This window comes from Myotis myotis, unplaced genomic scaffold (assembly GCF_014108235.1).
Source record: "Myotis myotis isolate mMyoMyo1 unplaced genomic scaffold, mMyoMyo1.p scaffold_m19_p_3, whole genome shotgun sequence".
Lineage (NCBI taxonomy): Eukaryota > Metazoa > Chordata > Mammalia > Chiroptera > Vespertilionidae > Myotis > Myotis myotis.
The window spans coordinates 17,108,787-17,130,577 of record NW_023416335.1 but is presented as its reverse complement, the minus strand read 5'-3'; the positions used below and the strand labels follow the sequence as shown (position 1 = coordinate 17,130,577).

General features: G+C 41.7%; 1 protein-coding gene across 7 annotated transcripts in view; it reads right to left on the bottom strand.

Moving 5' to 3' along the window:
* Positions 1-21,791, bottom strand: part of NRG1 (neuregulin 1) — a 998,992-nt gene that overhangs the window by 198,480 nt on the left and 778,721 nt on the right. For 2 of the 7 annotated variants that reach the window (XM_036302062.1, XM_036302065.1), the window contains exon 1: positions 7,596-8,198. The exons of 1 other annotated variant lie outside the window; for it this stretch is intronic. In XM_036302062.1, the coding sequence (XP_036157955.1) occupies positions 7,596-7,695 (100 nt within the window). In that variant the 5' untranslated portion in view covers positions 7,696-8,198. Of the gene's footprint in view, positions 1-7,595; positions 8,201-21,791 lie in introns of those variants that run through there. 4 more of the 7 variants (XM_036302064.1, XM_036302058.1, XM_036302060.1 and 1 more) reach the window with 4 other exon arrangements.

Here is a 21,791-nt window from a genome sequence, read left to right as displayed (position 1 = left end):
TTATGAAGGAATATAGACCATTCAAAATGAGATGCATTTTCACTTGATAATAAAATTCACACTTACTAAAACTACTAGAAAAAACTGAATTGATGTAGTATGTGAAACTGACAAAATTTTTTCTAAGTATCAGTCCATAAAATAAAGCTAGGATTACTCACCAATCACCAATATTTCCTACTCAAATCTCTGTAATCTCTGTAGAAATATGGTGGATAAGATAAAGCATGATAACAGCTTGCTAGCTTGTCCAATAAAAATAAAAATTACCTATTGTGATATAAATGTACAACTCTCTCTCCAAGGGAAAATGTTCATTGCTCTGGCTCTCTAACTTTATGCTGAATTCATTTTATATGGATATCATATGGCCTGATCTATTTATTGGAGAAAATGCCACTTTCTCAATGATTTCCTAGCTCACTTTCGTTTTTTATATTACTCTAACCTCATTTAATTACCAACACTTATAAGAATTTTTTTAAGTTGTTATTATTATATTAGTTAATATCATATGCAAAGCATAAAGAGCTCAGATATTAGATTAAACTATATGACACTAACACTATTCAGCCATGTATGACCCCAAAATTTGACAATTTCATATGGTTTAACATAATAAAACATTCCCTAACTCTCACATCATTGAAACGGAAACTCAACAGCTGCCCTGCGGAGCCAGCTGCCTGCCTCCTGAAGCTGTGAAATGAAGGGTTTGGGACACCGTGGCCGAGCAAAGGCTACCGACTTCCCATCAAGTGATACCTTTCTGGGACCAATGTGAACAATACTGAGCTTTGAAAAGAGCATGGGAGTAATGTAATGGGAGTAACTCACAATGAAGATGACAAGTGCAGGTGGAATAAATACTGAGCAAATAATAGGGACTACATGACAGTGTTACCATATTAGCCCATGATCCAAAAGAATTCATAATTCAAACCCATTTTCAAAAATGTGTAATTTAATCAAAGTAGGGAGGTTAAGCATGCTACCCAGGGGTTGAGGATGGAGAATGAGGAAATGAAAACAAATGTGTCAGTAAAGACCCTTTGTTCAATTTCCATGCTTGCTCATATAATTTTGGAACGCCATAGGGAAACTTAAATGTGACTACATCTCTCTGTGGGTTCTGCCTGAACGTATTCAGAAGATATTGCTGTAAGAGGCAACTGAAAGGTGCTCGGTTCTCTGGGGAAAAGGTGCTGGTTACAATTAATCTCACAGATGTCCCCTTGTGTCTCACAGATGTCACCTGCACCATCCTCATTGGGACGATGTTTCAGCAGATTGATACAGAATTCCTCAGGAATTCGGGCTATTTGGTCAAGCTGTTGAAGCAGCTAACTCATGAAATCTGGACCCTCTTCTTCCCCAGCGGTTGTCAGAATATCGAAGTCACTTAAGAAAAGAAAAAAGGAGACATTCTTTGGGGAATAGCAGTGTGATGCTCTTGGAGCACCCTCTGGAGGCCACAGCAAGGTGACACTGGGAAGAGGAAGAAAGAAATCTGATCATCTTGGGCCTCCCAGAGGATGAACTCCACAGATCTCACTTGAGTTGGACTCAAAAATGCACTGGTTCAATCTTAATCAAGGCAGCATAAGAAACATGCATAATTAATTTATAGTTTAAAAAAGCAAAGTAAATCTAAGGTGTAACAAAATTCTCAAGTAATTATTTCTAAATTTAAAAAAGAAGACATGTACTGATCAGTGTTATTTGCAGCCTACATTCTGAATTTTGGGGAGAATTTATTGCAGAGGCATCTTTTAGGAATGAAAAGAAAGGTATGTGGAAACAATATTTTCATGAACAACAACATATAAGTAAACAAAATTATGCAGGGTATTGTTAATTGTCCAATTTTTAAAGTAGTCAGCCTGTTTATTAAAACTGAGAATAAATTAAGCTGTATCTTTTTTCTAACACCTTACTTTTTCTAAAGCAACAAACACTGACATCTATTGGTATTTTGGTAGCTTTCCTTTTTTATCTATTAAAACTCGTGCAAGGACACATACGTGCAGACATGTGTAGGATTAGGGTGAATTCAAAACATCACTTATTTCTTTGGGGAAATTTCATCTTATGTACCTAATAGCATATTTAATAAATATTATTTTCAAAATCTGTGTTTTAAGCTAATACTAATTTAATTTTTTGTATTTTCTGCTTGTCCAGAGGAGAGCTCTAGGATTAACTAAAATATTAGAAGTCCATTACTTCTTTTTTGTATGTGTATTTTTTATTTTTCAATTAAAGTTGAGATTTTATATTATTTTATAGGTTTCAGGTGTGAAGCATAGTGGTTAGACACTGATCCCCTGATATATCTAGTACCCACTTATTTACTTATTTGAGCAAATAAAATCACCAAAACATTGACACTTGATTTGTTTTCTTCTGTTATAACAGAACACCATAAACTCTCAGTACTGCTGGAAAAGTCAAATCTAACATGTTAAAAAATGCTAATAAAACACTGATTTGGTAAGAATTACACTCCCAGAACTTGAAACACTACATATAGCTCTTCTAGTGAGGAGGGGGAGGAAAGAAAAATAGGATGAAATGTGGATTTATTATATTCATTATTTTGGTTATATTTAGAAACACCTGCATTCAATTCTATGAACCTCACAGGCAATATACAGTTACACTTGATAAAAAGATAGCAAAGGGCATGTTAATACACACTTTCCTTTTCAATTGCTGCAATTTGTACTAGTCCCAAAAGAGATCATGCATATTCTATATAATAATGTGAGGGTTAAGCATCAACTCTTCAGTGTGGCCAGAAAAGGAGTCATGTTTCAAACTCTTCTCATCGCTTGAAATCTCAACATTTTTCTGCCAGAGATAAAATTATGTTGCACCTCACTCTACTTTCAATATTTAGACTGAATTCTGGACTGTTTTTATTACACATATATGCACTTGTGGTATTTGACATACTTATCCACTTTTCTCTACATTTACAGGTAGTAGATATTAATATTTATACTTACTCTCATCTAAAGCCAGCTTTGAATTATTTTTTACCATAAAAGGTAGATTTTGAAAATTATATCAAATATCTGTGCAAAGACACAATTTGTTTCTAAAGTAATTTTATAAATAGAGCTAACATTTATTGGGCACTTACTACGTGGCGGGCAATGTTCAGAATGCTTCTACAGATCATCTTGCTGAAGACTCATAATAACTTCATGAGAATAATACTATTATCCCAATTTTGCATATAAGGAAACTCAGGCACAGACAGATTAAGCAGCTTTCCCCTAACTATCCAGATAAGGAACAGCACAAGTAGGATTTAAACTCAGGCAATCCGGCAGCAGAGCTAACTACTAGGCTCCTCCTCTTGCTGCCTAATCGTGGGGCATTTTCCTTCTGAAAGGACAGGTGATTAAACACATAAAACACCTGTTATACTGCCTGAAACATGGTAAAAGGTAACTAGTAGCCCCCTTGTTAAAAAATATAAGTGTCCAGCAAAGTGCCTGGCAATTAGGTGGTTTCTATTCTCATGTTGGTTCAATATTGTCTGATTATATATATATTAGAGTCCCGATGTACGAAAATCGTGCAAGAGTAGGCCCTCACAGTCCCCAGCTGCCTCAAGGTCCTGTGCCCCCTCCCCCACCCACTGGTAGTTCTGAAACGTCATTCCACCATCCAGTCTAATCAGCATATTAGCCCTTTATTATATAGGATAATAATATATATATTTTGCTCCCCATTCTCCTGTCAATATCATTTTATCACTTTGCAGATATGAGAATATCTCAGTTTCTCCCACTCTTTCTGCTTCAAAATAATTCTTCAAAATAAATCCCATTTCATTCTGTAAATACTACTTACTGTTTTTAATAATTACGTAAGGTAAGTGGTTACAAGTAACCAGGTTGAAACAGATCACTGGACATTCCTCGTGTTCTGTAAACACACACTGCCCTGTTAGTGACAGGACACTTCATATCCAAGAATGTTTACAAGCACTTCAGCCTGAGGAGCCTCTTAGTTAACAAAACAGGTGGGTGATGTCATCCGGGGAGCCCAGGGCCCTGCTTCTACTCATTGGGGATACTAAGTTTCTTGAATTTTCCACCACTTGTCCTCACAACTGCCTCTTCTGTCAGCAGTGAAGGGAGACCCAATAGTTCTAGAACTGGGCTAGGCTTGATAATAAGTTTGTTCCAGGCCATTTAAGAGAGAGAGAAAACAAAAAAGAATCCTTTGCAGTGTTTTAATGAAAGAAAAACATATCAAAAACAGATTCAAAGGGAAGTATAGAGCCAATACCGAAAAGAAGAAAAAACACAACTTTTGGTTTTGTAATTCAGGCTTCAATAGGAAACGTTTGTTGAGCTGAATCAATAGGAAGAGCCTGGAGCATGAGAGGTCTGGTATCTAGGAGGCCCTGGATATTACAGGGCCCCTGGTTCATGGATCCATGTTGCAAAGCCCAGAATTATGCTGAGGTTGCTTATTTTGAGAAAAGAAGAGGAATTAATGGCTCCAGGGGCTTGGGACTATAAGAGCCATTATTATGGAATAGATAATTCTGTTGAACATCTGCAGCCCTACCAGTGTGTGATTTAATATTCAGTTAATTATATAAAAACTAGAGGCCCAGTGCATGAAATTTGTGCACTGGTAGGGTCCCTAGGCCTCGCCGGCGATCAGGCCTGATCGGGACCTTCAGGCTGCTGGCCAGGGCCTCCCTTCATTCCGCACCACCCCCTGGTGGTCAGCGCATGTCATAGCGAGCGACCGGTCTCCTGATCGAACTCCCGTTGGGAAAATTTTGCATATTAGGCTTTTATATATATAGATGTGGATGCTATGAAAGATAGCCATGTATGTATTACATCAGTCACACATGGAGCATGAAAGTTAAAGAAGCCTTTTTCTCCTGAAGATTTCCCTCCAACAGATGTGTTTATGCCTCTGCCTGTGATACAGCACACAGTGGGGCTGAGAGGCTGAGTTCTCTCAGCATTATATCCACCCCTCCAATCCCCAAATGTTGTGAGGTACTCTTACAGCATCCAAAGAAAGGCCTGTTGCATGTGTATCATGACACAAGTTTCAGTGGCTGCTTTTAGAAAGGGGTGAAATTTGGGATTGAAGGGCACTAGTACAGGAGCCATTTGAGAGGTGATGTCCTCATCATTTCCTAATTTGGGCCAACAAGTAGCAATGCTATAGTTAGGGCATCTAAAGGCCCTTCCTTTGAGGATGCCTGAGACTAAACTGTGAAAAAAAAAGTGTCTGTTTTCCCCATACACCAGTATGGCAATCAGTTATTCATACCCCTAAAATAAGGCAAAGTACACTGGTACTTACCATTATAGAGAAAATGACAAGGAGAGAGACACTGATTTCAAAGCAACACTATTGAATGCCCTGTGCTTTTAGATAATGCTAGTTTCACGTTAACCTCTTTTTGCATCAAGGAATAAATATTTGCATCAAAGAATGGAATGTCATTTATTCTATTTATACGGCTTAACAAGCACAAGCTGCCCTGGCTGCGGTGAAAGTTTCCTCTCCATAAAAGATGACTACCTGATGGAAAGAGAAACAAATACACTAAAAACTAATCTAGAGACAAGTTCACCCCGATTTTTTTCATTAAGATAGTAGAGAAAATTTCAGTGAAAGAGAATACCAATCCATCCAGTTTAGAGGGAACCACAGTTGTGGGGCTGGAAAGCGGAGCAAGAGCCACCAAGGAAGCTCTTGAACCCGAGTCAAAGAGAGAACATCAGCTAGATTAGATGTGCAGGGCACAGAAACACCTGCTTGCTCTTAAGTGTCTCCCCCACGGAACTATCTGCTTATCTGCAATGCCTGTGTCAAGGCACTGCTGCTAGGAACCCTTGACAAAATGCTAGCCTGTTACTTGAAAGGGATGCTTGCTACTTTAAAACATTGCCCCATCTTTAATTCTTCAGACCACCTACAGAGGACCATAGAAACTTCTGAAAGCATAGTATTCACAGGCAAGGCAGAGGACACCTAAAGGGCTCTACCAAAAACTCTTTGCAACTTTACAGTTTGAGTTAGGTCTAACACCTCTGTAATTCACTATGATGACCTTTGACAGGGCAGTAGAGAAAGTCACAGAGACGTTGCTGATCCAGCTCCCCATCCCATACCTTGTTGAATGAAATACTATCGGTATCTCCAAACACAGGACAAAAGTAAGGAAATTTTCAGTACACCCTCATTATGGCTAATGAAAGGTAATTAAGGTGAATCCGATCAGCAGCGTCTTATTATAGAAGCATGCACAGGAATGGTCAGTAGCCAAACAATTACTCTCTGTTCAATTTCTGTTTTGCTCAAAACCTGCTTGAGGTCTCTGCCAACATGCCAGGTTCTGAAATGCTATCAGTGATGCCAATAAGAAGATGAGGCAAATTTTGATTTCTTCCCGCAAGGAACCGGCAAGTACTTCTGCTTTATCTTCTTCAGCCACAGTATTACCAAGGGCTATTCAATTAATTCTTCAGAAGTACTGTATAAAAGTATATACAGGAGGATGCTCTATGTGACTTATGGCAGTAAAAAAGGTAGCCTTTATATTTGTCCCCTTCCTCTTTTTTAAGCATCTTTTTCACTCAATCACTCATAAACAACTATTTACTTAGGAAGCCTCCTCTGTCCAAGACAATATCTACAGCATCAGCTCCTATTAGGGAAACCTAAGGTGAAACTGCCATTCATGTCCGCGTTGATTATCAAATACAAGATTGGTCTCTAGAAAGCCTCAACTGTCATCGCATTCTATTATGTAAACAGTAAGCAGCTGGGTTAAAAAAATCAGGTAAGCTTTTGATTTGGGCATCTCTTGGGACCTAAATGGACCATATGCTTATTTATCAAGGAGCTGCTCAAAACTAGAACTAAGCTGAAAGTTTGAGAACTTATTTGGAACAAACCTGATTCCTGCAACCGGGCTAGATTTTATCTGCTTCACTGGCCTCTAGGAATCCCTGATCGGAGTTCCAATCCCGCAGGAATGAATCAGGAGGAAGGAACGCGCACACCAAGACCCCACACCTCCCGCACCTCTGCCCAAAATACCTAAACTCAACAGCTCAGGCGGCCTCTCTACGGGTTCTTCCCAGCCAGGCACACCCCTGGGAGAACCGTTCCCGCTTCTCTCGCTAGAGGGCAGGCGGGGCCCGTGCAAAGCCCTCCAGGCTCGGGACACGCGCGCACCAGCCTCCGCTCCTGCACTCCAGGTCCCGCTCCCGGGCTCGGCACGGCTAAGGCGCTGGTGAAAGGCCGCCCCTGGGAGCGCTGTCCATCCCGGACCCTCGGAGAGCGCGACCCCGGGCTGCCACCCCTAGCCCCGCGCGCTGGGTGCGGGCGCCCAGGTGGGGCTGGGCGCCCAGGTAAGGGGCGGCGCCATGGAGAGAGTGAACCGCCCCGCTCGGCGAACGCCCGGGAGCTGGGCCAGGCGCCCCGAGCGCAGGGCGCGGGCGGGCGAGAGGAAAGCGAAGGCAGCACCGGTGGAGGAGAAGAAGGAGGAGAAGGAAGAGGACGATCGCGGAGCCCTGGTGCGGAGCACTCACCTGGGCTCGAGCCGCCCGCCGCGGGCGCGGGCTTCTTGCCGGAGCCTCGCTCCTTCTTCTTGCCCTTCCCCTTGCCTCTGCCTTCTTTGCGCTCGGACATCTCGCCAGAGAAGTGCACGCTCTCCGAGGACGGCTGCGGACGACGACGACGCGCGACAAGTTTGGTCCGAGGGCTGGGATCGGGTTTGGGAAAAGTTTGTCCCTCGAGGGGTAGAGCGAGCGGGCTGCGGCGCTCGCGCAGCGCACGGAGCGTCTCCGGTGCTTCGGGGGGCAGCGCGGGCGCGGCGTGCGGTCCGGGCCACCTGGGACTGGCGATCGCGCCGTCAGGCGGTCGCGCTGGCTCCCGGGGCTGCTGCTGTCGCCTGGGAAGTCCGCGGTTCTCGCCGCACCGGGTCCCGCCGCTGCCGGCTCCTGTCCTGGCCTCTGCCCGGCGTGCTTGCAGCCCGAAGGGGAGAGGGTTCACTGTCCAGCCCGCGCTCCCATGCCCAGGCAGCCACCGCTCTGCGACCGCCCTCCGCGCGAGCCCGGAGTTCCAACAAGTTTTGGGGAACTCCTCGCCGGCTCTTTTTCAATTGCCCCACAGCCACCCACCTCCCGCCCGCAGGTTGGAGGCTGGCGCCTCCTTCGCACCCTCCCCTTCCCGCGCCCCCTCCCTCTTCCCTACCACACCCCCACCCCGAGGCGCGGACACGCCACCGGGAGGAGCCTGGGCTCGGCGCTCCCGGGCGCAGCCCCTTTCTCTCCCGAGCCCGGCGGGGCCAGCGGGCGGGGGGCGGCCACGCGCCCCGCGCCCCGCGGCTGCAGGGAACTCCCGACAGGGGTCGCTGGAACCTGCGCGGAGCAGCCGCCGCCGCCGCCGCGGGAAGCGACCCGAGCGGCCCTGGGAGATCGAAGGACCCAGGGCAGGACCCAGCGGCCCGCGCTCCTCGCTCTCCTGACCCAGGCAGCGCCCCGAAGGGTCGGTCCGTTCCCTGTAATGCAGAGAAATGTTGGAGACAAAAGTTTGCAACTCTGACAACCTGTCCCCCAAATAAAGGCTCAGGAGCCCCTGGGAAGGAGAGGAGTGTGTGCTGTTTTCCCAGGAGAGTCTGAGGCTCATTCCTTTCTTACTTTAGTGAGTTACACGCACGTAGGGCCAAGATAACTCCGGGTGGAAGGGAGTCTGCGTGTAAGGCAGTCCCGGGTACACAGGAAGGGCGCTCAGTGAACCTTAAAGGCGGTCAGATCGCACCTTCTTCGTAGATCTGCTGTTGAATGTGGGTGTGCGCGTGTGCCTGCCCTTTCTTCAGGGTTTTAACAACGTGCCTGTTAAACCTCACCTTCTGCTTTTCCTAAAACAAATAATAATAACCTGACCTCTTCAAAGGGGGTGTCCTATACTGTCTCCTCACTACGACTTAATTTCACATGAACTGCAAACCCCTGGTTAAAAGGCGATCAACAGTTAAATGTCTGCGCTACCTGCGCGTCACTCAGCTGAGATGAGTGAAAGCAGGGAGGGAGAGCGGAGAGCAGTGGAGGAGCTCTGTAATTCCTTAATGCTAGCTGTCTCTGACTCCAGCTTCCTCAGGACTGCGGGCGAAGCCTGCTTCCCGTCCCTTGTCCTCCCTCTGGTGGAGAATTCCAAAGAGCAGTGAGATCCAAAAAAACGTTCGCAGCCAGCTGCACAGGACAAAAGTTAAAGGCCAGAGTGACCTGCACCACAGATCCAAAATCATGTCCAGAGAACATTCTCATAGCTATATCACAGCTGTGATGTAACTTCCGATGTTAATTTACAGGGATAGATTTGTGTTGTGGTCAGGAAGAGGTGAGCATGAACAATCCATACATGAAATTAAGGTATTCCACTTTAAAAGTGACTTGCTCCTGATTTTCCATTCTGTGGGGTTAATGCTAACGGAACCATTACCTACAAAAAGCCTTCTGGGTATATTTTTTGAATTGCCACGATTTAAATAAAGTTGAAATACGAGGTGCCTCCTTGTATGTGAGAAGGGAAAAGGGGGAGGGAGCAAAAATATTCATTTTGAAACTGACCTAAAATAAGAATAATTTTATTCATTTAATTTGCATTATAATAAGAATCAGACTGTTTTGGTGGCTTTTAGTTGTTAAAAGATGTCTGATCAGTACTACCATCATTATTTTTGAAAAAGTTTGATATTAAAATGTTTTGTGATAGCCTTTCAACAAAAATATACATTTTACTGAGCTATGAAAAAACAAAAACAAAAAAAAAACAGCAAAACCAGGGGGAAAAGATTATGACTATATCTGAATAGCACTATAATATTCCAATGTAAAATGGAGCCCAACGTTGGCTGAAATAACTCTGCTTTCCCAGGAGGGGACACTGCTCAACAAGCAGGAAACAGCAAAATTCAGAAAAGGGGAATCCTTTCTGAAAGTGTACTTCATCTCCAGGGTGTGAGACCCTGTGAGGGCTTCATACATAATAGCTGCATGTTATCAAATACAGTATATCACTACTTTAAAATTGAAAGATGTAAAGGAAACCATGCTTTGGCGTCTGTAAAAAGTTTCAGATCTTACCAAAAAGCAGGAAGCCAGAAATAAAACCCAGAGCTATGGAAATACTATCATTCAGTCACTTTTGTATCTGGATGTTTTACTTCACGGAACAGCCTATTAATTCCTATCGCAGTCATTTTTCAGTGAGGTAAATGGAAAATCCCACAATTTTGTGGTAATTTTCCATTGGAACAAATCTATAGTAGTAGATGACAGTTTTCCCCAAACCAAGCACCAATGACTTACAGAAACGCTTGCTGATAATGTGGTACCTTTATAATAAAACATGGCAGCCCCTAAGTAATGTCAGGGATCCCTTGGAAAAGCGCAGGCCTAGGGAATGAACAGATATGAAGGGAAGGAGATGGGTATAAATAAGCATTCAATATTTTTTTTTCCTTGGTTTGATGTGTTGGGGAAAAAAGAGGACAAAAAACACAATGATAAATGTTGAAGAAACTTTAAAGAATGGTGATGAAGTGGCAGTTGGATGACAAGGTTGCTTCCTGGGACTTTGTTCAGATTCTGGAGTCATATTTTAATTGCCAGTTGCCACTGACTGGTCAGGAAATTGATGGCAAAATCCAAAATTTTTTTTTCTACTAATACATTACTTATAAGTCTTTATCCTTTACGTTACCGCATGTTAATTTTTTCAGTAGCTTATTTTATTACATCATTTATGACTAGCTAAAAGATTAACCAAATAAAAGTCCATTACTTAAGTTAAAATATTTGTGGTTTATCAAGAATTTGAGATTGTTCTTATTAAATTCTTCATCTCTGTGGTTGGGAAGTGGCAAATGAATTTTCAAAAGCACACCTTGGAAATGATTAGAAGAGATGGAGAAAGGAGGAAAATATTTTTCTTTTTTGAAAATAAAAATATTAACCTTAATTGTCTAATTTAGGAAGGACGACATTTCTTCATGGTATAATTTTATGAATTTGTTGTGTACTACTCAACTCTTAGAGTGTGTATCATAGAGGGTGTGTTGACTATAGTAACATACATCAAGCTGTCAACTATGTCAACTCCTGAAAAACAGAGTGGAGATTTATAAATAAGCAACTTGAGAAATAAAGACAAAATGGATATCTTATATTAAAGGACAGCTTAAAATAAGTGCAGTCATGCTCCATAACATTGTTTTGTTGGCTAGGATTAATTTTTAGAAGTGTCCTCAAAATCTACAAAGTTGACCATTTCTGAAGATACTCCAAGAAAATTTTATAAAGAAAATAATAAATAAAATGAGAACATTAACATGGGAAGATAGATTCCATTTTTGCAAAATATTGTGCACTTTAACAAAAATGAGAATTTTATCTATGATTCTGCAAATAGATGCTTTTAACTTTTAAAATGAAGTAATTTAAGGTAATTTACATAAAGATTACTTTTTTAAAAACTTTGCAACAAAGTTGGCATTAATAAAGATGCACGAATGCAAGAGAAGATCTCACTAAGCAGAGCCAGCTCCAAACAACCACTAAATGTGCTTGGCTCATTCATTCATTCATTGATTCATTCATTCATTCATTCATTCATTCACCAAGCAGTTACCAAAATAAGTGCTAGATAGCAGAGAAACAAACAAACAAGAATCACCCCTATTCTCATGAAGCTAAGTATTATGAGAAAGCTAGAAAAACAAATTAATTATTATACTACAAATGCAAAGCAGCGACAGATAAGTTTTCCAGGGCCTGAAGCTCTTAAAATTTGGGAGATGTTCTTAAAGGAAAAGAACACAAAATTAAAAATGCAAATTTGAGTCCAAGAACGTTAAAGGGGGCCCTTGGATGTGAGAGGCCCTGAAGAGTAGGCTTCATAGCTTTACTGTAAATTCATCTCTAGTGGTTCAAAGCATATTCCACCATCTGCACAATTACAGTCATGATAAAGCACAATTCTATACTATCTTAGAGATTAGATAATACTATCACTATAAATAGGAGACATTAACAAACAATCCAAAGAAATACACACAAAACTGAAACAAGCAAAGAGTGTCTATCATGTGAGGAAAATGAGATGCATTTGAGCCTTAAGAATTCACCGATGAGCAATTGTTCTTTATGTTTAGACTCTTAGAACCAACACGCAATATGATTTTGTTCAACAAAGGGCTTCTGAGCAACAATATGCTCTGGCAAAACTGGAAATGGTGCCCTCCATTACATTTGGCAAATATTTAACAGAATTACTAATTAACCATATTCTGTCTGCTAGGAAGTCAGTTTGAGAACAAAATTGTGAGTTTAGAATCCTAAGATAAATATTAAAAAGGTAATGTTCAAACCACATTAAAATGAAATCTTTTTGTTTTTCTGCTTGTTTGTGTGATTTTTAAAAACTACTACTCACTGCCCTGGCTGGCGTGGCTCAGTGGTTGAGCATTGACCTATGAACCAGGAGATCATGGTTCGATTTCTGGTCAGGACCCATGACCAGGTTGGCATTCAGGAGGCAGCCAATCAATGATTCTCTCTCATCACTGATGTAGCTATCTCTTCCTCTCCCTTCCTCTCTGAAATCAATTAAAAACATATTTATTTATTTATTTATTTATTTTAAATATTTCTTTATTGATTTCAGAGAGGAAGGGAGAAGGAGAGAGAGATAGAAACATTAATGATGAGAGAGAATCACTGATCGGCTGCCTCCTGCACACCCCCCACTGGGGATCGAGCCCGCAACCCAGGCATGTGCCCTTGGCCGCAATCGAACTCGGGACCCTTCAGTCCGCAGGCCGACACTCTATCCACTGAGCCAAGCCGGCTAGGGCAATTAAAAACATATTTAAAAGAAATGAAAATTACTACACACTGACGATTGTTATTTTTGTTATTTATCATTATTATTACTGATAAAATTACTCTCGTGATGGTAGGGATACAGCATAGATTAAAATGGATTTTATAGTTGAAGATTAGCGCCCCATTTCTTTTTATGAATTCTATTTTACAAATAGAGCCAGCATCCTAAGTCTCTTCTGTAATAAGGTGAAGCTATAAGACTTAGTAGTTTTTGAAACATTTTAAGGAGAAACAATCTTATGCATCTTTTCAATTTCACGTCCTCACCCTCAGAGTAATTATTTATTTTTATCTTCCCCAATCTCCTTGCAACATGTACTTGAGGTGTGTATGTGATGCAAGCACCTCAAATTTAAGTGTACATATATAATGCACATACACAGACATGCATGTGTGTATATTATGCTTATTTGTATGTGCATGTACACATATATGTGTGTTGGTAGATACTTAGTGTTTCTGTTTCCTCTATTGGGAATGAGAAGCATTGTATTCGAATGTGAGCCTATAAAAGGCAAAGATTATTTATCCTGCCTTATCCACCTCTTTCACACTGCTAGCCATTAGAATTCCCAGCACCACTTTGCATCTAGTAATCACTAGTTTTGCATAGAATGAATTTAAGTGGAATTGGATAAATATTAAAAGCCTGGTTCTAATAGTATCATTTTCTACCAATCAATTGCTAATCACCTACTCTGATAATAATCTTTGACACCTTTTCTATATCCAACTCATCTCAAGTCCTGTCATTTCATGTCAGTCTCCTTTTATCCATCTAAACTAGGGGCCCAGTGCACAAATTCGTGCACTTTGAAAGGAACTGTGGGTGAGGCTGCAGTGGACACAGGGACAGGTCTCAGCCCATCCTCTGCACCCCTCCCTGGCCCTTCCCACCTCGGCCCTGCTCCTGCCACCGTCACTCCCATGCACTGATGGTGCCGGCCCCACTTGCACCCACTTACAGCGCAGAGCAATTGGGGCTGGCGGCAGTGGCGGGTGCAAGCGGGGCTGGCACCATCAGTGGGCTGCTGCCCTGATCGCCTCTCAGGAGCAGGTGGAGGTGGAGAAGCCCTCAGGGGCAATCGGGGCCAGCAGCTGCAACTCACACCTACTGACAGTGCTGAGCGATTATGGCCGGTGCCATGCATAAGCAGCAAGTGCGAGTGCTGAGTGGGACCACAGTGTGTGGGAGCAAAGAATTTTCAGTAACCACCAGAGACTCGCCCAGATGACAGCAGCCAGCATCCCACCTTGGTCTGGCGCTGCTGCTCACCGGCTCCACCATCCTGCCATGGCTGACACCCACCATGTTCCGCGCATACCCCCCCCCCCCCCGGTGGTCAGCACATGTCATAGTGACCATTTGTTCAGTTGTTCTGCCATTTGGTCTATTTGCATATTAGCCTTTTATTATATAGGATTAACTACCACCCAAATCCAAGCCTTCCTCCTTTCTTTACTTTGACTACAGTAAAGCTTTCTACCTGGACTCTTGCTCCCTCCAATTACTTTGCCACATATAGCAGAGGAGCGTCTTTGAAGATTAAATCTAATTCAGTTACCCTTTGCTTCCCAGAGCCATGTCTAATGCTCTTGGAGTAGATTAGTCTGTGCCTAACTCCAGCCTTATCTCACTGTGCCTGATCCCTAGCAACCCCTGCTTTATTCTCAGAGGCCTCTTTGCAACATGCCTCTGAAGCTTGCCATTGTTTCCAGCCCCAGTGCCTTTGTGCTTGCTGTTTCCTCTCCCTGAATTTTTACCACAGCTACTATACTTTGTCTAATTCCACTGATTTCTTAGGCTTCAACTGGATTTCAGTTATTGAGAAAAGCTTTCCATTAACTTTCAAAACTGTATTAATCTCCCATCACACTTTTTTATCTCCTTCAATATATTTCCTTCAGTTTGTTATTATATAATATCTTACAATGATCTGTTCCCACTGGACAGTTATCTCTTTGAGGGCAAAGCCTGTGACTATTTTGTGTTCTATGTCACTAGCACTGTGCCTGTCCCATCATAGCCAATCACATACATTTTGTTAATTGGTGAATAAATGAGGAAAAATAGAATTACTTTCAAATGTCTATAAGACCACATACATATGTGTGCATGAGCTTATGTTTATTTGGTCAAATTTTAAAATGATAATGATTATGATACCAGGGAAGGCACCTTGGACTAACTTCTGTTGAAATAAAATAAGCATTTCTAAGAAGTGTATAAAATAAAAATCTTGACTAATCAGTATAACCTTTCAAAACTTTAAGAGGTGAGGTGATAACTTTTATGAAATGGTAAAATTTCAAGAAGGATAATTACTTTTTTTCCTAACTTGCCTCTGCAATTTATTGGTTCCATTTGCTCTTGGGTTCTTGTGACATGTCAAAGAGCCCATAAAACAGCTGGTTTTTAGCAAGGATGTTCTAACAAAATTATAATGGATGAAAACCTGCAGACACACAGTTGTTAATGGAGAGTTAAAAACCCCTTTTTAGCATGGGCACAATATAAGTTTCCTCTCTCCATATGATTATTTATCTCTTTACAGACTGGTGGCATGTCCACATGTAGTCATTTCAGCAAATTGCACCTTAGAATGAGCTTTGAGTTCAGTTTTAATTCCTCTAACATTTTGCACCCTTCCCATCATCCCAGTCTATACAGTGAAGGCAAAGGAATTTCTCCATACATACTTGGAGCTCAGATTCTGTGACCACCTAACACACAGCAAAGAGATTCAGATGTAAAAGTCTTTTAAGAGTCATCCCACAAGATCTTCTCCAAAGTCAACATCTTTCCTTTCAAGAGGCACTTTATTATTGTGAAAAGATTCATCCTTGTTAAACATATAATGATGTTAAAATCTAAATATAATGTCATGAGTGATGAATTAGTGCTTCTAATATTTGAACAGTAAGAGTAATTTAACATATCAACTCTTTTCTTTGGTACATCCCATGAGAGACACCTGGTAGAAAGCATTTCCAAAACAGATTATACTATATAGGCAATTACTTCATAATGTCATCATGATAACTCGGCTGTATGGAATGAAACACTGACCCATGACATTCTGTACCTGGCCCAGGCATGTAATAACACCACAATTATTCTTTTTTCCTTCCTTCCCACATAATTCCTTCTAACTTCCTTACTAAATCTTTGTGAATACCCCCCCCCTTTTTTTCACTTCCTCCTCATGTTAGAGACCAATACTTCATCTATCTGACTTGAGTAGGGATTTTTGGTTTTAAGTTGAGAGCCAAGAGTGAAGTTCTAGTGGAATGTTACAGCCATCTCCACCCCTGGACCCAGGCCTAGAATTCAAGTTACTTCACAACAGACCAAATTTCAACACACTTTATATATGTTTGAGAATTTTGGGATATGTATGTGTTAAAAATATATATATCTTTCAATTCTCATTCATCTGGGAAAAGAATGTCACAAGTAGTAACGACTCAAGGAGGCAAATCATCTTTTAAAGATAATTTAGCAGAACAATTAGCTAACTTGATGGAAACTAAATGACCATCCAAAAAATAACTGGTGACCAACCATGCAGAAGATTACATTCTCATGGAAAATGTTGTCTTTTATGCTTAATCATAATGATTGGGTTTGTTCCAGCTCTTTCCCAAGGTGCAAGATGGAAACCTAGTTCAAATGGTGCAGGGAGCTCTGGTCTTGTCTAGAGTCCTATTCAATATATAGGACTCTTTGGGCCCTTGAGAAATTCTGGGAAGTGGTTCTGGTCCCAGGTGTCCAACTGAATGTCTAAAATATACCTGAATTAGCAATTGTGGGTGATCTTTGTTTGGTCCTAGAGCGGACAGAAATCCTTGAGATAACCATAAAGCAGATAGATTCAGGGACAAATAAGCCTGTCACTCCAACTGAGACTCCTGTCTTTGAGACTGACCAAAACCAGCCCTGGTTTAAGTTGGAAGAGAAAGTCACATTTATCTTGCTTTGGAATTGCAGGATCTTATTTTTCTATTATTGTTTCCAAAAGAGAGTCTAACAAAATGAGGTAGAAATCCACTCTCACTTTTATTTTCATGATACTAAGTAGACCCCTGAGTGCCAGCAATGTGCTAGGTTTATATCAGTGGTGTTTACTTTGGGTACTAGAGCTGTATAGTTCTATCTCAGAAGGGAAATGTAAAGAAATTTTTATATATGTTCTCAACTCATTCTCTTTCTTTTAAAATTTACTTTTTTCCTCTTACCTAAGAAACTTTTATTAAAGTATTATCTATACTTTCCCTTCCTCATCCTGCTTCTGTATCTGTCCTCCCAATATCTAATGCCAGGTCACCCCAATTACCCAGTTTTCTCCAGCAATATAATCGTTCCCCACTTTAACAAAGAAGCTATAACAAAAACCTTTCTTTTGACCCTCCTTCCCTTTTACAAACAAACATTCTCAGTTCTTTTTTGTTTATCAGCTCAAGGAATTCACCTCCTTCCCCTACTCACCACCAATCTAATGAAATTGTTCAAAATTCACCAATGCCTTCCTAGTTGTCAGATGAAGTGTGTTCTTTTTATTTATTTTTTTAATATATTTTATTGATTTTTTACAGAGAGGAAGGGAGAGAGATATAGAGAGTTAGAAACACCGATGGGAGAGAAACATCGATCAGCCGCCTCCTGCACATCTTCTACTGGGGATGTGCTTGCAACCCAGGTACATGCCCTTGACCGGAATCGAACCTGGGACCTTTCAGTCCGCAGGCCGACTCTCTATCCACTGAGCCAAACCGGTTTCGGCTTAGAAGTGTGTTCTTTTTAGTTCTTATGCTTAGAGATCAGAAAGTAAACATCAGTCTTTATTTTTCTCCTCACATCTTCCTTTCCTCCCATGATTCCAGGCATTTGGTGCCCCCAGCCGCACCTCTCCCCCCCCACCCCCCCTCCCCCCGCCACACACACACTCCAGTTCATTCCCCTCTGAAGAAGCTTTTAAATGTCCTTCGCTTCTCCCCATTCTGGGTCCTCTGTCATTCTTTGGCCTTTTTGTAAATTCTCATCTCACTGCTCATTTTCACTTCTCACACATAGTCATCCTCTTGCCTGCTATCAGAGTTAATCTTAAAAAAATACAGCTATTATCTTATCATTCTTGACATAATACCTCTAGTGGATTCCTGTTGCTCTAAAGTTGAAACTTCTCAATACAGGGTAGTCAGATCCTTCCCAATCTAAGTGCTGCAGAAAAATTCAACCTCTTTGCTACCTTCTTCTGTGCTTTCAGTATATTCTGGTCACACTAACATATATCTTTTCTTACTTCTATGCCTTGAACTCTGTTTTGCCCCCTACCTAGAATTTCCTTCCCCTTTTCTGCCCTGTAGACTTCTATTCTTCCTTCCAGACCCATCTCAAAATTCACCTCTTCTGTTTTTCCCAGATACTCCCAAACAGAGCCAATTGCTGCTGGATTTATGTTCAGTTTAGCACCTACATTATTATAATTATTTCTTTTTAAGTCGTCTCTCTGCTACACCTCAGGAATCATCCCTATATCTCCTTAAAGTACATGCTCAACATATGTAGTATATTCAAAGAGACTCTAAATGTATTCAAGGAACTCACAATTTACAGTTAATTCAACTTCAGAGTGATTGAGCAGCCATTGAAGGGTTTTGAAATCTTTCCAAATTTAACATTTTACTCCAACGCAAACTGGACTTCCACGAAGTAACTGCAACTTTTCCAAGTTCTGCAGCTGTGAGAGCTATATCTTAATTGATTTGTTCAACCAAAGTTACAGTTAGCAGGATTCTAGAACAGAACTCGCTGATTTCTGTCACTACATTGTTACATACTTAAATCCAATTTAGCCCTTGTTTACCTACTCTATGCCTTATTTCCTCATATCAAAAAAATAATATCAACACTTGTTACTCAATCACCATAATGAGGTATTATAAAATTCAACTGATGCCTTATTTGTACATTCCTTTATTAAGAAAAATGACTTTATGTATAGCTCTCATTTTGACTTCTGAAAATTTTATTTATAACTCTGAAAGGAAGAGAGTTCCTTTATATAGTTGGTTAAAAAATATTTTTATACTTATTGGTTTGAGAGGGAGAGAGAGAGAAGCATCAGTTTGTTGTTCCACTTATTTATGCATTCATTGGTTGTTTCTTGTATGTGCCCTGACTGGGGATTAAAGCCTAATCTTGGCATATCGGGACGGTACTCTAATCAACTGAGCTACCTGGCCGGGACCTATAGTTGATATTCTTTGATTACTGAAAACGGCCTCCCTCTCAGAGGGTGCTTGTCACTCAGCAGCACCATCTGCCATTCCCCAGTCCCTCTGTCCTCAGAGCCTCTGGGGCCAGTCTCTGCCTTGAGCCTGGTTGGAAGCCTGATAAAGAGACCCTGTCCCCAAGAAAGCACCCATGAGTCAGAGAGAGCCTTGAATTCTGACTCTGCTCCTTCACAGCTGTCTCCTCAACTGTAAAGTGGGGATTATGATACCTATTGTAACATCACTCTCGTGAGAATTAAATTAGCTCCTGTGAGTCAAGTGTCCAGCTGATAGCAGACACTAGGAAAATGGCACCTCTGTGGTTGCCACTGTCCCCAACTTCTAGCTGCTGCTGGTTCTGACCAACCCAGTCCAGGTTTCCCCCAAATCTCTGAATTGAAGTCAACTTTACTAAAGGAAGTTTTATGTAAAAAAAAAAAAAAAGTAATTTAAAAAATATTCAGTAATTCCTGAATAGGTAACAATGAATTATTCCAGGCCATTGACACTTAAGGATATAAATAAAGCCATGAAAATCACATTTTTATGGATTTGAAGTTTGTGCCACACTGCTCCTAATTCCTTCTTCTTGTCATCCCTTATTGGGTTTTTTGTAGTTCAGATGATTAAACTGGCCCAATGGGAGAAATGAGGTAAAAAAAGAAAGCTAGTACTTGAATGGGTGGGATTTAACTAATTTGGTAAACAGAATTCTAATTCTATTCATAAGATTTCTGTTCCTGGTGTACAGAGCCCATATGATCCCTTCCCCTTGAGTATGGGTGAGAGCTAAGGATATTATGGGATACCCCTTCTGTGATGAAGTTCTCAATCAGTTGACTTTGAGATGTCTGACCTCAAAAGGGGAGTCCTTATAAGAAAGGATGGGTTTTTCCTAAAGTGAAAAATCATCCTGTTGCCTTTGAAGAAGCAGCTGCCATGTAGTGAGAGGATCACATGCCTAAGAACAAAGGGCATCCTCTGGGAGCTTGGCTGATATCCAGCAACAGAATAGGGACCTCAGTCCTAGAACCACAAGGAACTGAATCCTTCCAATGACCTGAATAAGCCTGAAAGAGGACCTGAGCTCCAAATTAGAACACAGCCTAGTCAACAGTTTGATTTCTACTTGGTAAGACTCAAAACAGAAGATTCAGTTATGCCAGGACCAGACTTCCACCTGACAGAACTGGGAGCTAATAAATAAGTGTTGTTTTGGAGAAACCAAGATGGTGGCATAGATAAATACCTGAAATTGCTCCCTCTCACAACCACTTCAAAAATACAATTAAAAGACAAAACAGACATCATTCAGAACCACAGGAAGTCTGGCTGAGTGGAAAGTCTACAACTAGAAGGAAAGTGAAAAACACACTGAGACTCAGAGGAGGTGCAGAAGTAAAGTGCAGAGGTGCAAAGGCGAATGCGGAAAGGGCTGGCAACTGAGGACATGGTTGTCTTTTTCAATCAGGAGGGAGACACAAGCTCCCGAGGGCCCTGGACTCCAGTTCCGGGAGAGTCTGGGGACCCAGACTCATACGGGGAGAAACTGGACTGTCTGGCAGTGGGCGGAACTCGAGGGCAGCTTTCTCTCAGAGGTGCTTACAGCTATTACCGTGGGACACTGAGACCCGGGACCTCTTAGGGCAGGACTGAGGATCAGCCATAGCTATTTGCTCCCCCCTGTTGATTCCCTGAGACCCAACCCCATCCAAGCTGTGGCAGAGGTTTTTGCATATGAATAACCTGGCCCTTTGCAATCTTCAATTACCTAACAAACTGCAGCTGGGTCAGAGAGACCCAGAACATCCAAAAGAAGGCCCAAGGCCCCACAGCAGCTTGCATTGCTTCACAGCTGGGCCTCATTTGGGCACCTGCAAACCCCAAATAAGGGAGGATAATCTGCAGATCTCTCCATAGCTCCTGCTGGGTAGCCTCAGGCAGAGGCTAAATTAGCACCTCCTTAGAGATCCAAGTGCCAGTTTACCCAGTAGTCAGAGTGGGACCATCCAGATTACAACTCCTCAGATCCATAAGGGACACACTCAGGGGGCACACTCAGTGAGCACCAAAGCCCCACTGAAGCAAGTCTTGCCCCCTAAGGGTGTCTCCAGCACAGAAGTTCTCCCACCATAGACACAGCTGATTCTCACAGCCAATTGGCCTGGAGGTCAATTCCTCCCAGTGATACCAACAATAATCAAGGCTTAACTACAACAAGATGTGCACACAGCCCCCAAAGGGTGCACCAAGAGTGTCCACCTCAGATAATTGGGAGGCTGAGCCTCTGGGCCCTATAGGACACCTAGCACACAAAGCCACTCTACCAACACAGGGAAGCATAAAAAATGCCAAGACAAAGAAACAGGTCACAAATGACAGAAATCGAGGAAAGCAAACTACTGGATAGAGAGTTCAAAACCACGGTTATAAGGTTTTTCAAGAATTTTCTAGAAACCGCCGATAAATTTAGTAAGACCCTCAATAAGTCTAGTGAGACCCTCAAGGATATGAAAAAGGACCAACTAGAAATTAAGCATACACTGACTGAAATAAAGAATA